Source organism: Schistocerca gregaria, chromosome 1 (assembly GCF_023897955.1).
Source record: "Schistocerca gregaria isolate iqSchGreg1 chromosome 1, iqSchGreg1.2, whole genome shotgun sequence".
NCBI lineage: Eukaryota > Metazoa > Arthropoda > Insecta > Orthoptera > Acrididae > Schistocerca > Schistocerca gregaria.
Window position 1 is genome coordinate 515,864,428 of NC_064920.1, and position 22,645 is coordinate 515,887,072.

The 22,645-nt window shown below is 37.3% G+C and overlaps 1 protein-coding gene across 2 annotated transcripts in view; it reads left to right on the plus strand.

Annotated features, from left to right (window-relative positions):
* Positions 1-7,728, plus strand: part of LOC126354548 (nardilysin-like) — a 342,605-nt gene extending 334,877 nt beyond the window's left edge. For both annotated transcript variants that reach the window (XM_050004292.1, XM_050004300.1), the window contains exon 21: positions 7,504-7,728. In XM_050004292.1, coding sequence (XP_049860249.1) covers positions 7,504-7,643 — 140 coding nt within the window. In that variant the 3' untranslated portion in view covers positions 7,644-7,728. The remainder of the gene's footprint in view (positions 1-7,503) is intronic.
* The last annotated feature ends 14,917 nt before the right edge of the window (positions 7,729-22,645 follow it).

Consider the following 22,645-nt stretch of genomic DNA (forward strand, 5'->3'; position numbering starts at 1 on the left):
CAACTTTATATGATCATTCCATTTTAAATCACTCCTAATGCGTACTCCCAGATAATTTATGGAATTAACTGCTTCCAGTTGCTGACCTGTAGCTAAATTATTAGGGATCTATCTTTCTGTGTATTCGCAGCACATTACACTAGTCTACATTGAGATTCAATTGCTATTCCCTGCACCGTGCGTCAATTCACTGCAGATCCTCCTGCATTTCAGTACAATTTTCCATTGTTACAACCTCTCCATATACCACAGCATCATTCGCAAAAAGCCTCAGTGAACTTCCAATGTCATCCACAAGGTCATTTATGTATATTGTGAATAGTAACGATCCTATGACACTCCCCTGCGGCACACCTGAAATCACTCTTACTTCGGAAGACTTCTCTCCATTGAGAATGACATGCTGCGCTCTGTTATCTAGGAACTCCTCAATCCAATCACACAATTGGTCTGATAGTCCGTATGCTCTTACTTTGTTCATTAAACGACTTTGGGGAACTGTGTCAAATGCCTTGCGGAAGTCAAGAAACACGGCATCTACCTGTGAACCTGTGTCTATGGCCCTCTGAGTCTCGTGGACGAATAGCGCGAGCTGAGTTTCACATGACCATATTTTTTGAAACCCATGCTGATTCCTACAGACTAGATTTCTAGTGTCTCCAGAAAAGTCATTATACTCAAACATAATATGTGTTCCAAAATTCTACAACTGATCAATGTTAGAGATATAGGTCTATAGTTCTGCACATCTGTTCGACGCCCCTTCTTGAAAACGGGGTGACCTGTGCCCTTTTCCAATCCTTTGGAACGCTTCACTCTTCTAGAGACCTACGGTACAAAATTGCTCAACAAAAACTGTTTTATGCCTTTTTGGAAGAGAATATTGAATAATTAAATAAGTACTAGAGGAGGAAACAGGTGATAGCCAGAAAAGTGTCTTTTAATAACTAAGCAATCTGAATACAAAAACAATATTATGAAAAGGATAGTTGCTACTCACCATATAGCAGAGAAGCTGAGTTGCAGATAGGCACCACAAAGTCCTTGTTGGCCGAAAACATTCTGTGAGAGTCATTTTGTTGTACCTATCTGTAATTCAGCATCTCCACTATATGGTGTGCAACAACTATCCTTTTCATAATATTGTAGCTTTCTATCCTGGATTTTGCATTGTTTGAATATAAAAAAATTCATTATTTGTAACGTTGTGTGATAAAGATTGTGTTACATCCACACTGAATGTAACTTCAGGAAGTAGTGGTTTAATATATCTCATAATAAATTTTGAGATTACTTTTGTTCTTTACCCAATTCCATTGAATTAGTTTTTTAGCAAAACTATTATGAACTATGACAGAACAACATAACTACAGAACGTATTGTGGGACTTATATAACCATTCTTTATATACTTGTCATTTGCATTTCATAATTTTATTCACAAAAAACTTGGTTTTAAAATCTGTATTTTAAAACTGTGACACACAGTATTACAGTGAATCATGACAGTTGGAGCCATCTTGAGATGAATTACAATTTCTTAAACTAATAAAAAAAATAGTTATAAGAGCAACCATTTATGGAGCACTGTACACAGAATCTGTATCTTTCAAAAGTTGTGACTCATTTTATGAATGCTGAGCAATTTAAAGAATTAGGTAACAGGGTATAATACATGTAGATAAAGGAGGGCATCACAAATGGTCATAAGTTTGTTTAACCCATCGGAGAGCATTGCGGAAATGTTGAAAAACGTAAATTGGCAGATACCTGAAAAAATAAATAAACTATCATGTGACAGCCCACTTACAAAATTTCGGTAGCCAGTTTAAGTGATGTCATGACACCCTACCTTTGGGACAACGAAGACAAGGTCAGACTAATAACAGCATGCACAGAGGCATTTAAGCAGTCATTCTTCCCACACTTCATATGTGACTCGAATGGTAAGAAAGCCTTAAATGTGCTACAGGGAAATAACCACAGACATGCACTTTATAATGGTTTCTGGAGTATGTACATTGATGAAAAAATGACGAAAGGCACAAAAACTACAAAGAGAATTTTCCTCTCCTATTTCATCTTCTTATTGTGTTCTCCCTCTCCTTTATCATTTTTAATCTGTTATAAAAGTATTGCCATGTACTTTATATATTAAATGAGCATATGGCTCTAATTTTTACTGAACGTCTTCAGTTTCTAATCTAGACTCTGTTTTTAATTTGTGTGTGTGTGTGTGTGTGTGTGTGTACATTTGCATGATGTAATGAGCAATTTTCCATTTAATCATGAAGAAATGAGAACTAAAGTTGTGAGATAATGCAAAAATAATTCCAGGACACAAATAACACAAATTTCCAATATAAATAGAAACGTTGAGTGTTGCCAATGTTTAACCAATTTGTATTCCTCATGCTATACCACATGTGACATTTGGTAGTCTTGTAACACTATAATTCCAAGCACAGTCTGTTTAGTTTCATGGTTGTAATGTAGCTTTTTTATTTTATTACAATCGTATTGACCAACTAGGATCATGTTAACAACTTCAGTTCCTCTTCTTCCTTTGTTGTTGTTTTCCTATTTTTCCAGTATTTCCTCATTTTCTCCCTATGAAGTCTCTTCCTTTCTTCTGTCCATGTTGTTCCTGTTTTTTTTATTTCTTCTGCTTTTAAAGCCTTCCAAATTCAGTATTTTATTTTTAAAATGTTTTTTTTTTTCCCTACTATTTATGATTCTTTGATATTGTTTCTTTCTAGATCTTTCCTTACTTCTGTAATCCATGCTATTGTCTATTCCTTCTTCCAGAAATATAGGAGTATTTGTTTTGTTAGTCTATTTCCATCCAATCGGTAGAGGTGTCGGAAGAAGGTTAATCTTCGTTTGGCCATTACTTCAGATATTTTCTGTATATTTTTGTAGATCTCCTCATTACTTATTATTTCCCAACCATCTGCAGGTTTTATTACATCCAGTATTTTTATAATAATCCTTCTTTCCAGTTCCTCTAATGAAAATAAATGCTGAAAGGCATAATCAGTCTTAAATGATGATGATGATGATGAGTACCTCTAGTTTGTCCATCTTATAGTTCATATCCATGTAAATATTCTGGTTGTACCACTGTGGTGTAGTGTTTTAGTTTTGTTTTTCTAGATATATGTTTCTTGTTGTAAATATTTTTGGTTAAAGCAAATGCTCTTTCTATTTTGTTAATTCTTACATCTATTGCAGATTTTACTAATCCATTCTGTTGGATAGTTACTCCAAGATATTTAAATTTATTTATTTGCTCTATTTTAGCTATTTGTATTTCCATGAATTTTGGCACGTTTTTAATATTTGTCATGAATTTTGTTTTTCCAACTGAAATTTTGAGACCATATCTGTTTGATATTTTTTCCAGAAGTTTTATTTGAATGAATGCTTCTGTCAGGTTTTCTGAAAGTATCGCAAAATCATCTGCAAAAGCCAAGCAGTTTATCTTAATTCCATTTGTTTTCCTTCCCAGAGTTATTGGTTCAATTTTGTGTGTTTTTTTTTTTTTTTTTTTTTTTGCTCCAAATTCCAGATCCTCACAATTTTTTTCTAGAGAACAATTAAAGAGTAAATTGTCTAACACCAGTTTTTATTTCAAATGGCTGAGATACTACTCCCATAAATTGTAGTTTAGATATAAATTGTACTTTAGATATTGTACCTGTTAATGTTTCATAAATTATATTTGCTAATTTTGATTTAACACCAAATTCTCTAATCTTTTTCTGTGCACATAATCAAATGGTTTCCTGAAATCAATAAATGACACTATTATTGGTTTGCTATGGCGAATTATTGACGTTAAGTTAAAAATTTGTTCTGCACATGATCTTCACTTTCGAAAACCACCATGATATTCCCCCAGTATCTATCACTCTGTTCAGGAAAATTTTTGATAATGTTTTGTACGCCACTCACTCTGTTCAGGAAAATTTTTGATAATATTTTGTACGCCACTGGCAGAAGTGACACTCCACTGTAATTATTAACGTTTTGTTAGTCTCCTTTTTTATCTCAAAAAGAGGGTGTACATCCTTTATGGTTCTTGGTTCTGACCACTTCAATAATTCTGCTGTAATGGAGTCTTCACAACTCACTTTATTGTTTTTCAGTGTTTTGATGGCTTCATGAATTTCTAACTCTGTTAGTGGGAAATCTTCCTCAAGATTTTGAGGTCTCACTGGAAATTCTAATTGATCTGTTGGAACTGGACAGGTTAACAGCTTTTCAAAAAATTTTGCTAATATTACACAATTTTCTTTGTTATTTAATCCCATTTTCATCTTTGAAAAAAGTACTTGGTGCTTGATATCCTTTAAATATGTGTTTAAAAGTTTCAATAAGCTGAGAATTTTAAAAGTTTTTTTTATTTTCCGGATTATTTTTTATTTTTGTTTTCTTTGTTGTCTGGATTGTTCAAGGTCTTCCTCTTCTTTAGAACATCTCCATTTTCTCCATTTTTCAGCTCATTGTATTACAGGGTGTATACGACCCGGGACAACTGGGAGATCTTAGAAAACCCGGGAATTTTTTCATCCGGGAGAAAACCGGAAAAAACCCGAGAATTTTTTAGAATTCCGTGAATTTTTCATTGTTCTAGCTTTCAGTTAAGTTTTTATAATTTTGACTGGTAAGAATTGGCTCTCCAGCAAAGAATATTACTATATCCTGCAACTGGAGAACGATACTGCAGTAATGAAATATAAACCAGAGAAAAAACATAAAACTCTGGCAAAGGAAATGCGCAATTTGCAACAAAACACCGGACACGCACAAGCATTTGCAAATAGCAAAACTATGTCAAAGGCCGTAGGGCGAAGACTCTGTAATTCTTCGTAACAATAAACTGCTTGCTATAAGCATTACGTCACAACTGTTCACATTCGGTTCGTTTGACCAGTCACCAGCAGGCTGATGCCCATGCACACTTGACCCCTGTATGAGCAGTACCTTCTCCGCTTCCCGCTGCTTGAAGTGTGGCTGTTAGCTGTATAGGCAGCAGCAGCAAGCAGCCAGATGCTAACGAAAAAAAAAAATTTCTTGCGAGCCCGAACTGCCAGATTCGCTCATGCGCAGAGTTGTCTGAGTTGTAGTGTGGAGAGGTTAGTCTCTACGTGCCCCGTGTTTACGTTAAGTGATTTCACTGCTTCTCTTCGTTTATAGCTCCCACGTCAAATGAAAACACAACGGATTTCTATAAGTGAATTAAAATACATTCACATAATTACGGAGGGCAAAAATATATTTTTAGTTTCAGTTTTCTGATTTTATTTTATTTCCAAATTATTAGCAGTCAAGCATTAATCGCCATGCAGAACAATGAAGTTATTTTTGCAAGTTTGCTAAAGAAATTTGGCTTTATTAATCTTTCACCTGAGGCAATCATTTTATTTGAAACGAAGTGTTTCATTCCACAGTATTGGTTAGTTCCAACTGTTCGCTGAATTTCAAGTGCACGTTATCATCTGCTGCCATGTGTGGCATTATGCCATAATAAAGAAACAAAAATTAGCTCATAGAGTACTGGCACTCCAAGAAAATTTACATCTCAAAAACCACACTGAAAAACTTAATCTCATATAGGACCTACTTCATTGTGAATCTGGAAAAAACCAATTTACACTTCAAGCCGAATTATGCATTTTAGCATGGTTTATGAAATTGCGATTCTCTTGGGAGTTTCCTCTGATGCCCTGTTGCTTTTATATTATAATGTAAGCTCTCTTAGTGCTTTATACATGCCGCCCGGTGTGGCCGAGCAGTTCTAGGAGCTACAGTCTGGAACCGCACGACAGCTACGGTAGCAGTTTCGAATCCAGCCTCAGGCATGGGTGTGTGTGATGTCCTTAGGTTAGTTAGGTTTAAGTAGTTCTAAGTTCTAGGGGACTGATGACCTCAAAAGTTAAATCCCATAGTGCTCAGAGCCATTTGAACCATTGGCTTTATACATATTTACATGTGGGCTTCCTACGCCACTGCAGCTGCTCGCGCGCAATAATGCATGTTTTCTGGCGCTCTCTGGACAGTCTCCAGATAGTATTGCGAAAGGTGGTTCGAAAAGCGTTACTTTCAAAGTAAATTTCTTTTTAAAGCTTAGATTTTCTTGTAGCTATCCTGTGTACATTAATTTAAACTGTTAACTTTTTCTCTTTATGTGTTCGCGCTACGTAACCAGGGATCTTGCTATTGGCTGACTATAACAAGTGTCTTACGCTCTGAATATCTGCTGTCATGGGCTGACGAGATCACGTGGCATGAGATACTGTATGATCGGCTTACGAAAGGACATCGCAACCTCGGTTTAAACGCTGGGGAAAGTAACGCGCTGAGTTTGGTGCAGTTCGAATATATAAATTTTGTAATACAAAAATATGCAGCGTATGTTGCTGCAAATCAAAGGTCTTTCCAAAACTTCTTTCCCTTGTCTTTTTTTCCTGGGAAGTTCTATGCAAGTGTATAAAACGTCAATCATTCAAAGAATTGATAAGTTTTACAGGTCCGAGGGAAAATTTACGGATAATCTACTGTCACTTAGCACGGAAAAAGCATATTTTTTAAACGGGATATCAGGGAAAAATACAGGATTTTTTTTCCTTTTTCCCGTGTACACCCTGTATTAGTGCTCCTTCACACTCCTCATTCCATGTCTCGTTTTTATTCTTGGCCATTCCTAAAGTTTTCTCTGCTGCTTGAGTTATTTGCATCTTGAGTTCACGCCAATCACCTTCTTTACTTGTCTCAATTTCTTCTCTAAATTTTTGAATATTTTCTTTTGTAATATTAGCTGTAGTGGTGTTACATCTGATCACTTTCTTGGTTGCCTTTTTCGTTTTAGATGGGAGAAATTTCATTTTTGTCTTAGAGAGACAATGATCTGAATCGAATTCCCCGTTTCTGACTATTTTAACATTCATAATTTTGTGATCTACCTTTTAGATATGGCTACGTTTTCCAGTTGAAATTCTCCTAGGTTTGGATTTTGATGTCTCCCAAGTTTTGGAGTAAAAATGATTACAAATTGTGAGCTCCCATTCTTCACAACACTACTGCCACCTACATCACGGCCACAAGTATTTACTTTATTTATTTATTTATTTTTTGTTCCTACTGCTTTTGATGCCAGTTGGGAGCTCACTTGAGCACCTGTTGCCAACTCGTTTTAATTTATCGTCAAAAGGGGAGGAAAAGGAAAAAAGATAGTGAGTCTGTGTGTTCTGGTAGCAGTAGTAGTGTGTGGACATAAACCAGAAGTGGATTCTTGTTTTGTAACTGATTTTGCTTAATATTGTGCACAGTTGATGAAAAATTTTGTGTGTATGTGTGTGGGTGCATTTGGTGCCTCAGTGTGTGCATGTATGCATGTGTGTATTCAAATCACTTCTGTTAATAAGTAATGTCATTATTTTCATCAATTTATAGAGAAGTGAAAATTAATTTTAAGACTGAAATGGCTAATTTGTTACAGGAAAACAAGGAGGACACAAGAAAGTAGATAACGCCTCTCGTACACTTGCACATAAGGAAGATGTAGAGAATGTTATGAGAGACATTACTGCTTACAGGGAAAACCTGTTTCTTCATCCAGTCATTAATATAAAGTTGTGATCTTTTTGATATGGTTTATTTTCTGTTTATAAATATGCTGTATTTATATAACAATATTAATAAATTTTATGTCAGTTTTTTACAATCTGTGTTGAGTTTTTGAAAATTCCTTCTTCCCGTTTCCTTTGAAACACACACACAAAATGTGATGTTGTAGATCTGAGGATGAACTTTCCTGTATGACATAAAAATGTCTGAACGTACGTTCAATGTTACATTTGTGTTCTGCCTACCACAAATCATAGGAAAAAAATTGCAAAAAGAGAGAGAGTAAACAATGTTAAAACTTAACAATGGAGCACACTAGGATTACAAGCCTGATCAAATCCCAGTCCAAGGTACAGTTTTAACTTCACAAAAAGTGTACTCGCAGAGAGTAAAAATAATTCCAAATTGTGAGCTCCTATTCTTCATGACACTATTGCCATCTATATCATGGTCACCAGCAGCACTTTAACCTATTTACACTCTTGATTGTCTTGAGTAACAGTGAATAAGCCATCAACTGGAGACAGACTCATATTTATTAAATGATTTTGAAGTGTGAGACTGGTTCTTAGGGCCAGCCATTAATGCAATTCAGTTCTTACAGCAGCAATTAATGCAGTCTTATGTTTTTTCCTGGTTATGATTAGCTGAGAAACAGAAAATGTGATACATCTTATTTTGGTTTAACCATAAAATATATGTCATTTAATAAATATTGGAACACTGTATGGGACAAAAATGCAATATAAACATGCCCGTACCAAAAAGAGATATGTGCAAAAAGAAAGATGAACATAGATCTGTATTTTATTGTTTTCTTAGGCCAATATCAAAATTTTGAATCTTAAACTATATTTCTCTTCCCATCTGTGATTCCGGGTGAATGCGGGTCAGGCAGTTTTGTGTATTTGTGCAAAAGTTTTTTACGATATATCTACTGGAAGAGTACGCAGTTTCTTTCATTTCTAAATTACTCATCTTGGAATTGAGACCTGCATACACTGCAGCCTGAAATCTTCGCATGTAACGGCGACATTGTTTATGATTGTGTTATGCTACATCTTTTTCACAGTGATGAATGGTGCTTACTTTTCTTCAAGAAAGAAGAGATAAATATCACTCTGTTCAAAGGAGACTTAATATATCAATTTGTTTAGACTGTTTCAGTGGTGATCGTAGTGGGAGACTGTGGAGGTGCGAACTTAGATGTGTGGATTGCTGCTGGTGAAAGTATCCAGAAAATATCAAAGTAATCCACATTATTTGCACCTCCTTATGGTGCCAGTACTTAAATAACAGTATAAAATATTTGCAGAAGACCAATGTGAGACTCATATTCAGTAAATGTTCCTCAATTACAAGACTGTATGTGATGATCACAAATAGCAGTCTGTTGCTTCTGTTGTTCCTCACTATGTTTTGACCATCCAGGAGGGACAATGCTACCATGCTGAGAATTAAGGAAATAACACATGTTGCTTCTACTTTGTTGGCTTATTTTAATACTGAGAAAAGCATTAATTTTTTTTTTCTAAGTTGTCTGCGGACAAGAAAGCTTCATCAGTAGTGCGAGGTTTGGCAAAAAAATTATGTGACTACTTGATTTCTAAGGAACTATTTGTTCTTGTAAATTTATGTGGGACAGTTTTACGTTTTGAACTGTGTCCTTTATGCTGTCTCAATGTACTCAATCAACACAGGGTCAGTCGATAAGCAAGTAATTACAGTAGTGTTCTTCTGCTGATAGAAATGGGAATGGTGCTTCACATTTATGTGTGTACCACGCATGTTCAATTAATAGTGCTCTGCTTCAAGCTAGAACCTGTTTGAGGCTACAAACATTTGAATTATTTCCTTCGGCTTCTTAAAAAACTTCTGCTGTGCTGTTTTCTTTGCAGTAGTGCCATCATTATCTGCGAAGCTCTAGAACATTTCTGCAGTAAACTCAGCCACTTATTTGAGGTGATTGATTTTAATGAAATTTCTCACAGCAGAATAACAGTTTTGAGGTAAAAAAGGGATAATGTACATGTTAACTTTTTAGTGCAAGTTGTCTCTTTCCTTTTCTGTCGGATCATGTCTGACACAATATATAGTGTAATAACCTTTGTAATAAAAATCAATGAGAGTTTGTTTTTCCAAATCCAAGTCAGTCATTTTTATTTGGTTTTAAAAGCCTACAACTGTAAAATAATCATTCTATTTTAATTATTGAAACATTAACTGCTGCCAGTCTTAAAACTTTAATTTATCTCATGAATACTGCATTTAGTGAATTAAGTCCCATTGAAAAACTTGTTTTTGATTTATCATCGCAGTTAATGACTTAAACACAAAGCTTACTCGTATATGTGACATGGTGCAACATTCTGGAACCTTCACTCTAATGCAAACACATGGAATTTTTTATCTCTAGTTATTGAGTGTCTTCGAGGTACTGGGAAGTATGAAAGTAAATTTATCTCCTGATGCTGAGTATTCTCCTATGTAGAGACTCACACATGCAAACAATCACATACATAGTTATTGAAAGTACTTAACAAAAGAGTTTCAATAACAAATAAACTAGTCACACAGAGATGATGTGGTCAGATTTAGCACTCATCACACTGATCTCCCAAAGACACCAGTAATGGTTTTCACTGGTAACTTCAGCATAACTTGGGGCAGTGCACATGCTTTATTTCATCAAAATCCAATCATAAAAATAAAAGATGTCATAATTTAAAGCTTTTCTAAAATTTTCTTGTCTTTCTCACTGTTTGAATGTGCTAATCTCTGAAACTACTAGATGAATTTTCATGACTTTTCCACACATAACTCGAGTATAGCTTTGGGCACCGTATAGGCTTTATTTCATAAAAATGAGATCACAGAAAAAATATATCCATACACATTATAAAAATGTGTGTAAATATGTATGTTCCACATCTCTCCCAAAACCACAGACTGATTTCAACCAAACTATGTACACATATTACTTACTGTCCTGAAAGAATCACTGTGGGTTTGCGAACCACCAACCTATCAGAGGGATGTAGGTAAAGTAGAAATGTACACTGCGACGTGCAAATACCCAAATTTCATTCATTCAGTATGTGAGAAAAACAGCCCTTTGTCAATGCCAACAAACATTATGTATCATTTTAAACCTTTACAAAACTTTTTCTTACTGACACCCCTTATAAATGATTAAAGGAACAAAATGTATCACTTACTACATTTTTGCTGCTCATTTTTGCATTAGGTCTGTTTTTAGGTATTACTATTTTACTAATAACTCTATTCATGACACGTTTTGCAGGCAGAGTTCATATATATCACTGAATGTACCTAAAAATTGTATCATTGTATGACACATAGCTCAGGACATATGATGTTATACACACAGAGATGTGTGAAATTTATTATTACTAACTAGCTGAAATGATTTCAATGAAATTTTGGTGGGATGGGATAGTTTTAAACCCGAGTAAGAACTTAGGCTACTTTAGAAAGTGAGTAGGACAAGTTACTTTATGATATGAAGAATGTTACGTGAATTAAGGAAAAATATTTACTCTCTGAAAATGCTTTTATTCGTTTATAAGTGCTGTGTGATATGATTCACATTAATGAATACAATGCTTATACCATCTTCATTGTGTTTAATCAAAACTTCCTCACTATTTGTTGCATAATGTACACATTGCATAATGTATAGCTATGATGCGCACTATCCAGTATTTGAGAATGATAGCACTTAGTGTCTTGCAACAAACTTTACACACAATTTTAAACCTTTATGAAACTTTTTCTCACTTACAACCCCCACAAAATGATGATAGGAGAAAAGCTTATGACTTAACAACCTTTTTTACTGGCCATGCAGTAATACTGTCGCATCAGGCATGATGTTTACATTTATTACTTCTTTACTACAAACTTTATTTGCAACACATTTGCGAGATAATGACCACATATGCCATTGAATATACCTACAAAATTATATATTTGTACTACATAGAGAAGGGGAGGAGGAGATGGGCAGGGAGAGAGGGGAAGAAGATATGGACAGAGAGAGGGGGGAGGAGGAACTAGAGAAAGAGAGAAGGGAGTAGCAGATCGACAGAGAGAAGGGAAGAAAGAGATAGATGAATAGAGGCCCAGAGGAGATGTATGGAGAGGGGGAAGGAGGATTTAGAATACTAGAACTGAAATATGTACACATACCCAGGCAACACCAGGTACTCAGCTAGTTAAGCATAAACTCAAACATGCTATTCATCTTTTAGACAGTTGATGTGCACATATCAAAAACTTGAAACACTTATAAACAAACCAAACACAGAGATATATATCATCAACAGATAGTACACTACTCTGCAAAACTTAAGGATGAGATTGATAAAGTAAAGTATCATATTAATAACTGGTTGGAGATAAATGAAAGTGCTGGAGCATGTTGCCAGATATTTCCAGTCATGCACAGAAAGTTGGCGTGAGGTCAGTGTGATGATAACGCCAAATGGGGTTCGCCCCACAGTGCGAGAGCTGTTGATGAAATGGGAAGAAACCGTGTCTGTCTATCAGTGAGCAATTACAGTAAGCTGTGGAAATATTCTTCATTACAACACGGTGCAGAGACAAAATCTGAATGACTTCACACAGGGAAGAATCATTGGGAAACTGGAAAAGGATGAAGTGTAATGAGTGTAGCGCAGGAGTTTGATGTAGCTCTGAGCATTGTTTCACATGCATGGGGAATGTTCCGAACCATAGGTACTGCTACCTGAAGGAGAGGACTTGGTCTTACAGTCACATTTAACAGGATGACAAGGCATACAATCTCGTGCTGTATAGTGGCATGGTGACCGCATGGGGTTGGTTTCTTTGCCTGATGACCGGTGTGTTGTGTTCCATTGACACCTGCACATGGATGGCACTGTTTGCGTTGGTGCCAAGACCATAGGGACTCGAACGATGAGGAGTGGGGTCACATGCTCTTCTTGAATGAGAGCAGAGTACTGTTTCCTGACCTATTCTCATATGGCAAGAAGTGGAGAAACATAGTGCACCCAGGAAAATTCTCGAACATTATCGTTTTTGTGGTCCATTTGTTGCGTTGTGTGAAGGCATAACATTGTGTGAGCATACTGACTTCCAAATCTTTGAATACAGTACACTCGCCACTCAGCATTATTGTGACAATGTACTTATTTCACTTGTCTGTCATTTTAGCATCGCATTTGGCTCTGATTTCATGATCAACCATGTGGCCAGCATGAGAACACATTGCATAACATGCAGTTGTATCTGTGGTGGTAACACAACCTAGAAAGAACTATGTCCTGCCTTTTGTAATGTCCTGGGGACAATAAAAAATCACAGTGACCTCAGCACAATTATTGTCTTTCAATGAAAGTGTCAGTTCTGTTCGTCTCATTCCATATTTCTTTCTGATGCCTTGTATACTATAGTGTAGCACTTCTTTCTGTGTGGTCCATCTTCCATCAAGCTATGTTCCTTGGCAGTAACACATCAATGTCGATGGTACTCTCTCAATCTACGAGGCTTTTTAGAAATGTAAAGAATGTATATTGCTGATGTAATAACCAAAAGGTTTACTTTTTCTACTCTCCAACATAGTAATTTTGGCTAACTTAAGAACATCATTGAAACATATGAATAAATTCATTGAGCCTCTTCTGATTTGCCATTTAGCATTTTGTTTTAATTTTTTTAATGCTGGGAGATGAAGAAGCTTGCACAGGATAGAGTAGCATGGAGAGCTGCATCAAACCAGTCTCAGGACTGAAGACAACAACAACAACAATATGTATCTAAACCTTCGGACAAATCCATATCATGAGCTTTATTTCATCAAGAAGTACTGGAACGTTTTGTACTGTACATCCAAATTGGTGTCCTGTGTTGTGAATCATCAAGGGGCTTTTCATTTTGTGTGAAAATTGCTGTGCCTGTCACTAAGTGCACTGGCTTGGCAGTAGGGGTGCTGTTTGGTTCTGTCATGCTTGCTTCCAGAATCAGCTGGACCCCTTGCAGCATTTCTCACCTGGGCCAATTTTTTTGTACATAGCACTCATGTCCAGCACCTCACCAAGAACCATAATCTGCTCATTGGCCTCAATTTTTACAATAGACAGTGCACTCCAACCAACTGTGTTTGAGAATGGCCCGCAACTTTATAGCCTCATCATTTAAACAGTTGTGCCAGCACAACAGCTCAAGACACCTGATCACTGTCTCCTTTGTAATTCTGAATGCTAAGCAGATGCAAATGTGGAAGGTTATGCAAACATCGACAGCTGAGGAAACACTCATTGACAGCTGAGGAAACACTCATTGCTTCCCTGCTACCTTGGCCACATTAATGTAAGTTCAGCCCCATATATTATTCGACCTGCTGTGCACAACACATTGAGCCCAAAGTTCCAGACTGTACACACCCAAAGCCTGCTGTGCACAAATCAACTCACTCACAGAAGCAGCAGTGGTACAGTCTCTGCCCCCGGCCACAGCAGCTCACAGGAAGACTGACAGAGTGATGATGATGGTTGTCATTTGAAATGGAACCCTGCCCACCATACTGACAACTCCAGGCACTTTCTGTTTTGCATATGAGCTTGAGACATGCATTGCAGGCCCGTCCCATGAATCTACAACACCACCAGTTGACTTCACCTCCAACATCTTTTTGCAGGAGGTTATGGGTGATACTTGTTGCCCCATCTGTCCTGGTTCCACTCCTTCAATTGTTATACCAATGTCCCAATACTGATTTGTAGACAGAGACTTGGGCAGTGTAAGAGTCTGTGCCTTCAGGTAACATTTATGCAAGGTGTCAGTGGTGAGTACACTGGGCATGCTCTTAGCAAGCCGTTGCTAGCATTTTTTGATTTATGTCTAGGAAGTTTAAAATCCTGCTTGGCTTGCCAAGCTGTAATTTGCTGTCTGTTAATGAAGCTACTGATAATGCACCACAGTAGTACCAATACACCAATGCAGAATTATTTTGTTGGACTGCACTTTTTGGAATTTTTTGTTGGTACTAAGGACTTGGCTCATGGTGCCCTTGGTGAGTTATGGTCTTCAATTTTCTACTGATTGTCGTTGGCACTCTACTCACTGGTTGGACCACCTATAGTTCTGGCATCTTATGGTACCTTGGTTTCACTGCATGAACTTGTGACTTCTACAGCTTTGCTGCTACCATGACCAACAGAAAAGTTTGTCTCTAATGAAACATCCATTAACCCTGAAAAGCTACTTTCTTAGATTCCACCGTCTCAAAGTAGGTTATGATCGTAGCTTATATTGTGCATTGGCTTCTGGTAGAGTTTGCTTGCTTAGAATCATATTTTTACCTTGTGGTTTTTCAACACATTTTCGATATTTTGTCCTATATTTCAAATATTTAGGATTCTAGGTGAACACATAATTTCCCTTCTACAGTATAGTTTGTAGCCATTTTCTTTAATATTTTCTCATCTGTGGAGGGATGGGAGTCATTGCCTACCACAATCTGTTAAACTTCCTGATTACTGTTGCGTATTTTCTTTTCCAAAAGGTATTTTGATTGTCCTGTGTTGCCCTGTTGTGATAGATCTTATTTTAGTTCAGCAATAATGTACATGGGCGATCAAAAAGTTTTGCACAGTCGTCTCTAATTTTTTTATCTTTTTACAGGAGGAGAGTGAAATTTTTTTGTGAACATTTAGCTATAAGTTGGTATATAAAAGTATTTTCTTTTATTGACAGGTGAGTCATAATGGACCATGAAGTAGATGTCAGGTTGTGACAACGGTCTGTGATGGAGTTCCTCTTCAAGACTGGGGATGACTGTGCCACATTGATTCACAGGAAGATGCTCCCTATTTATGGGGAGGATGCAGTGGATCACAGTAGTATCCAGTGGTGTTGCAGAGGTTTAAAGAAGGTGATTTCTCTTTACTGGACAATCCATGAAGCGGTTGACCATCGACGGCACTGAGTGATATGAATAAGGAGACCATTGATCAAATCATCCAAAATGACAGATGTGTGACGACACAACAGCCTGATGAAATGATTCATTTGTCATTGGGTAGTATGGTATCACTAGTACAGTCACTAGTGTACAGAAAAATCTGTGCACGTTGGGTGCCTAGTTTATTGACAAGAGAAATGAAAACAATGAGGAAGAATGTGTGCAAGGGTCTCACGAAGACCTTTACGGAAGAGTGGAAACAGTGTTTTGACGGCGTCATTATCTAGGATGAAACATGGTTGTTTTTGTCCAAACCCGAGAGCAAAACCCAATCCATCAAGTGGCATCATCCAGGTTCCCCTTGGAAGAAGAAACCAAGACTTTCACAAACAGCAGAAATAAAGGTGATGACCTCCTTCTTCTGGGATCAGTGTGGTGCCATTTTCATTGATTTTTTTGGCACTGGCTCCACAATTAACTGGGATCATTACGATTTGTCATTGGACAATCTGTGACGTGCCATCAATATGCACAGACCACAGCTTCAGGGTCAGTTCATCAGACTGCATCATGACAATGCCAAACCCCATACAGCCCTTATGACACAGGAGAAAATCAGGAAAATGAGCTGGAAAATTGTTCCTCATCCTCCCTACAGCCCGGACTTGACTCCATCTGATTTTTACCTCTTTGGTCGTCTGAAGGCCCACCTGTGCGGTAAAACATTTGATAGTGAGAAAGACCTTATTTCCTGTATCAAGCAGTGGTGTAAAAGTCAGTTCCCAGAATTTTACCAAGTGCAGTTACATCATGGAAAGAACATTGGACCAGATGTTTCACAGCTGATGGAGATTACATTGAGTAGGCTTAATGTGTAGCTAAATGCTCCAAGTATGTTCACAAAAAATTTCCTTCTCCTCCTGCAAAGAATAAAAAAATTAGAGGCGACTATGCAACTCTTTTTCAACAATCTTTTTATATGTCATTTAATAAGTATTGGAACACTGTCTGGGACAAATATGTGACAAACATGCACACACCCAAAAGAGATATATTCCAAAAAGAAAGATGAACATATCTCGGTATTCTAATGTTTCATAAACTGATATAAAATTTTTCACTCTTCAACTATCTGTTGCTTATCATCCCTGATTCTGGGTGGAAGTACTGTGTGTATGTCAGAGAACAATATAGACATTTGTATAAAAGTTTTTACAATATATCTTCTGGAAAGGGAGATAGTCTTTATCTTTTCTAAACTGCTCATTATACCTGGATACACCGTGGTCTGCGAACTTTGGATATAATGACATTATTTATCATTGTATTGTACTGCATTCTTTGTCATAGAGATGGACAGTGCATCATTTTTATCAAGAAAGAAGAGATAAATATCACTCTATTCAAAGGAAGTTAATCGCTTTAGACATGATAATTGTAGCAAGAGACTGTAGAGGTGTGAACTTAGACACGTGAGTCACTGCTGGTGAAAGTACCCACCAGCCACACGCCTCAAAACAATCCACATTATTCATATCTCCTTATGGTACCAGTACTTAAATACCAGTATAACTGGTGACTGTAAAAAGGGCGGTGCCAGGTATAGATAACTGAAATAATTAAAATATATACAACATGTTATAATTTTCCATTGTATTAATTATATTTTGGTTTCTCTGATACATGAAACGAATAATGTAGCCAAGAAAAAAGAGAGGAAGGATCACGAAAGAAAGATATTAGTGGACAGAGAATAAAATTTGTATGGGAACTATCACAAAAAATGGTGAAACCCAATGAGAAGGTAGGGAATAGTATCTTACAGCTTGCACGGCTATACTTGGTAGTGCCTCACTCATCTGCAATAGTAGTAGTACCTCTCCCGTCCCATCCTAAAACTTGGAGCAATTTAAATTGTAGTAAAATAGTGTATCTACTAAAAATAATTTTTTGGCTGGTAAAAGTGTAAGAGCGGCAACAGCGAGTTGCAGTATGTGTTTGGGACACGTCACAGGATAATTTAGAAATTTTTCTCAGAGTAATTAAGAAAGGGATATTCATTTTAAAATTTTGCAGTTAGTAAATCAAAAGGACAGAAATGGGTATAGCAAATAAAACCATTGTTGGCAATCCAGTAATTAAGGTAGAAGCACAAAATGTGGCCACCTAACGTGACGACAAATTATAGTGAGCGTGAAATGTCATTGGGTCAGATGACGACTGTGAGTATTATTTAAGGTCAACTGTGATCAAGGATAGCAATGTTTTGATTAATGATGTGACTTAAATTATGGCAGATGAAATAAATTCGCAAATATCAAAAGGAAGGCTTTTTCCACATGGGGCTAGTGAAAGCCGCAGAAGTGCAGATTCTAGAATATTTAAAATTTCTGCATCCGGCAAAATAAATCTGAATGTGATTAATATGAATTAGTAGGTGTCCAGAATAATACCCCAACATCAACTCAACTTATTCAAGGAATGACAAAAGTCTTAACGATTTTTAGGAATGGACAAGCACTCGGTTAAATGAACGAACACTAAACTTTAATGATCTAACATGAAAATTTAATAATGTAACACAAAAAGTTGAAGATTCTTCAAACCAACAAACACAAACATTTAATGCTTTTAGTAATCATGTGAGATAAAAATCTGAGGAGCTTTTAAATGAACAGATACAAAAATTTGATGAGCTATGGAAAAAAGTTGTGCATTGACATGTCAAATAAGCTAGGTAAAATGGTAATGGATGTTGACAAGGTGCAGGAGGAAATGGCAGATAAGCTGAAAAATGTGAGTGATGCACAGACTGAAATGCAGGGACCCACCCAGAAATTAATAAAAGTGTAAAGAAGATGCAAGGTACTGTTATCAAGTTGCAAACTATGTGTAGAGTTGGCTGAGGAAGTACAGGAATACAGTAGGTACCTAGTACACAGCCTTTGTATATGGGGTCAGATGCTATGAATTTTGCGTCTTGCCTTTTGGCTTAAATGTGAGCCCAGGTGTCTTCATTTCAATGTGAGACAAAGTTTCAGGTCCAAAGATAGTTAATAAGTCACTGTTTATGTGGATGACTTGATAATAGCAATGCCTATCTTGGAAGAGCATTTATAACTTTTTGGACAAGTACAATTCTCAGAACATGGTGTTACAGCAAATTTTGAGAAGGAAAAGATCAAATTCTTAGGACACATTACGTGAGCCCAGATCCAGGGGAACTAGATGCAATCAGATATTTTCCCGTCTCAGAAGTGTGTCTCTTTAGAAAATTCATTCTTGACGAGTCACTGAACACCAATGCCTTATTAAACTTGTTACTGCAGAATGATCCATGGATATGGCCAGTCAATTACAAACCAACTTCGAAAGCATAAAAGGAACTACTCAATTCAAACCCTGTTGCATCACACAGACATGTCACAAAAGTTTTGTTTCAGCACTAATCCATCTCCACAGGGTCTGGGCGCAAACTTATACCAGATGACTGAGACAGATGGATAACACACACCTAAGATAATTAGTTTTTCAAGCAGAAATCTTACTGACTTTGAGCAATCATATTCAGTAATAGAGCTCGAAGCTCTCTCGACAAAATGTAGTCTTTTAAGAAATTTGAGTACTATTAGTGGGGAAAACACAGCAATGTCTACTGTGACCGCTAAGCACTTTCTTTTCTCTTGATGTGCAAATTTCAGCACAAAAGAATTGCCAAGTGGTGTCTTTACTTGCAGAAATTCAGATTCAAGGTAGTGCACCAAAGGTAAACAAAACATGATTGCTGATGCCCAGCTGAGGCTACTTCAAAAGGTTAAAAGAATTTTTAGAACTCATTGAACAGAATTCTGAAATCCATGTCCTACATATGCAAGACAAAACACACCAATCGTATTATGTAAAAATGTGCAATAGTCTGAAGCAATTGCAAGAAGAAGGTGTGTTAACCACAGCGCCATTGTGGCACAGTGTTACCACAATTGCGTGGAATATCTCAGTACGCTTCATGGCCAACCCACACTTCCACCGAGCTCCACTTATCCACAGTTCCTATCCATTTCCTCCATGCTTGCCACTCTGAGATTCCCACAGGAGGTCGGACGTACTTGTGGATGTACACTGAAGAAGGTGCTCCCATTGCCCATCTATGCGAATCAATGATATGAATTCATGGTGTCTGTTCTTTCAGATATGTCTGAAAGAACAGACACCACATGGAATCCGCAGCTGTGATACCTTATATGGAAATTGAAGTCAGAGTGGGGAGGAGAGGGGGGGGGGAGGGAAGATATAACCGGGGTGTCTATGACCCGGGACAACCGGGAGATACGGGAAAAACCCGGGAATTTTTCATTGTTTTAGTTTTCAGTTAAATTTTTGTAATTTGTCTAGCAAGAACCAATGCTCTAACAAAGAATATTACTGTTTCTCGCTACTCCAGAATAATAGGTGGTGGTGGTTAGTGTTTAACATCCTGTCAACAATGAGGTCATTAGAGACGGAGCGCAAGCTCGGGTTAGGGAAGGAGTGGGAAGGAAATCGGCCATGCCCTTTCAAAGGAACCATCCCGCCATTTGCCTGAAACGATTTAGGGAAATCACGGAAAACCTAAATCAGGATGGCCGGAGATGGGATTGAACCGTCGTCCTCCCGAATGCGAGTCCAGTGTGCTAACCACTGCGCCACCTTGTTCGGTCCCAGAATAATACTGCAGCAATAAAAAACGAACGTTAGAAAAAGAAAAAACTAAAATAAAATATAAGTTGCAAAGGAAATGCACCATATACAACAACAAAACACAGTGCTCATACAAGCATCTGCCAACAGCAAAATGTGTTAAAGGGTTTAGGAAGACTATGCAATGTTTCATAACAACAGATTGCCTCCAGTGAGCGTGATGTCACAATTGTTTACATTAGAATCGTTTGAGTGGTTATGCGCATGTGTGTATTAGTAGCTTCTCCTGCAGTTAGCTGTATAAGCAATAGCAGCAAGCAGCCAGATGCTATCCGGAAGAATTTTACTGGTGCGCGTAAGCAGCCAGATTCACGTATGCGCAACAGGCCCGGAACTAGGAGGCCGGAGCATCAGCACCTGGCGCAGGAAAAGGGGGGGGGGGGGGGGATGGCACCAAATTCGTGTTATTGAGAAAAAAGACCTTGTTTCACAAAGTGCATAGCATCCAGCACACTTGGCCTATAGATTACTCATATGATTTTGAACGCATCCCTATTGCTTTTCGAACAAATTCTAAGTTGATTTCTGAAAGAATAGTTAAGTTGATTTTTGAATGCATGCAAGGTGTAGGTAATGTCTCTGCCAGGGAAATCCCTGTCACATCTAGAAATAAACATTCCTGCAGACAAAAGGGGATGGGTCTATACGAGCTGAGTGGAATAGAGCCGAACGGGTGAATGCCAATCGCTGTGTTTGTGGTTCACTCGGTTTGAAAGTGATCAGCGTTGTTATAACTATTAGCGAATTCCATAGACTCAGACTACCAGAGAGGAAATAAATGACTAACAGGAATAACAGGCAACAAAGATTGCGTTTTGTCTCCTCCGTGTATCCTAAAAATGAAATTTTGACAGAAAATTTTTGACCATACCGCTACACTACTAAGGGTCAGTTATACAGTCCCTGGCTAACAGCTGCTAAAGTTCTATTCTGGGAGAAGCAGGGAAAACGCATTGTACGAATGTGTAATAACGCTTAATCAGAGAATAAATGTGGGATAACTAAACCGGTGATTGTGACAGGGTTAGTGAAGTTAACCAGAGAATAAGTTTTGACACTGGCAGGAATAGTTACAAAATTAGTGATGACAAGATTGATTGTTAGAACGAGGAAGGAGAAGAAACGGGGAATCACACAAATTGCGGAAGAATATGACAATTCCAAATTTATATAAAAATTTCATACTACTGCTTCTCGATCTCATGCTTCAGAAGCTAGAGTGTATGAATGAAATGTGAAACTATTTCCTAACATAAAACTTTTTGCTTGTATTAGGCCTAATAGGCATTTGATACTAGTACTTCGTGAATTATATTCCGCCTTGTTATAAAAATGAACATTTGTGCCAAAACAGTCTCGTGCATTTGGCATGTGTAGCAATTGCTGCAATATTAGGCAGGCCTATTTCGTTTTGTCTAGCAGTGACAAAACACACGTAATCAGATCGAGAAATCATGCCAGTCTTGGGTACTATTAGTATTAACAGCTTTTCTAGTATTAGACAATGACTTTTTTTTCATGTAGCAAAACGTTGACGAACTTTGATGAAGTAATAGATTCTTTCCCAGAAAGGAAAGTATGCCATATAAAGCTGTGGCAAGATTAGAGAGAAAAAAAAGCTAGGACCTAAGGATTGAAGAAATGTGTACTGTTTTGCTTGTCTCTTGTCTTTACTCGTTTTATGTGTCCTGTATTTAATTTTATGCCACACAAAACGCCAAGTTATTAGCTAATACACAGTAAAGACTGCAAATTTTCTGAAGAGTGCTGTTTCTGTATGTTATAAATAATCTCACCCAATATTAATTGCGAGAAATTTTTAAAGAGGAGCAGAATGTCAAACCAGCCGACTGGTAGCAGGAGAGGCACCAGAGGACATTTTAATTTCCACTGGCGTGAATATAGTTTGATGGCACCCATTACAAAATATTACATGTTTGAATTCCACAGAGTGAAATACAAAGATGTGCGATGGAAGAATGCTATGTGAAGAGTTGTGGCACTGCACTTTGGCACACTTAAGACCAAATAACATGTCTTACGTTCCCTCGAACATATATGTTTTATGTATCAGGTTCTTCAGAAAGATGTGAGCTAGAAAATGAAGATATTTTTGAAAAGTCTATTTAGTAAATTTTTGCCACACTAACTCAAACGCTCAAGGGAGGGGGAGCGCCACTATCTAGTATTGGCCGGGTTTGGAAATATCATCGATCCGGACTTGATGCCCAGAGCAGTCTGAGTTGTAGTGGAGATGTGGTAGTCTCCACGTGACCCGTGTTTACGTTAAGTGATTTTGCTGTTTCCT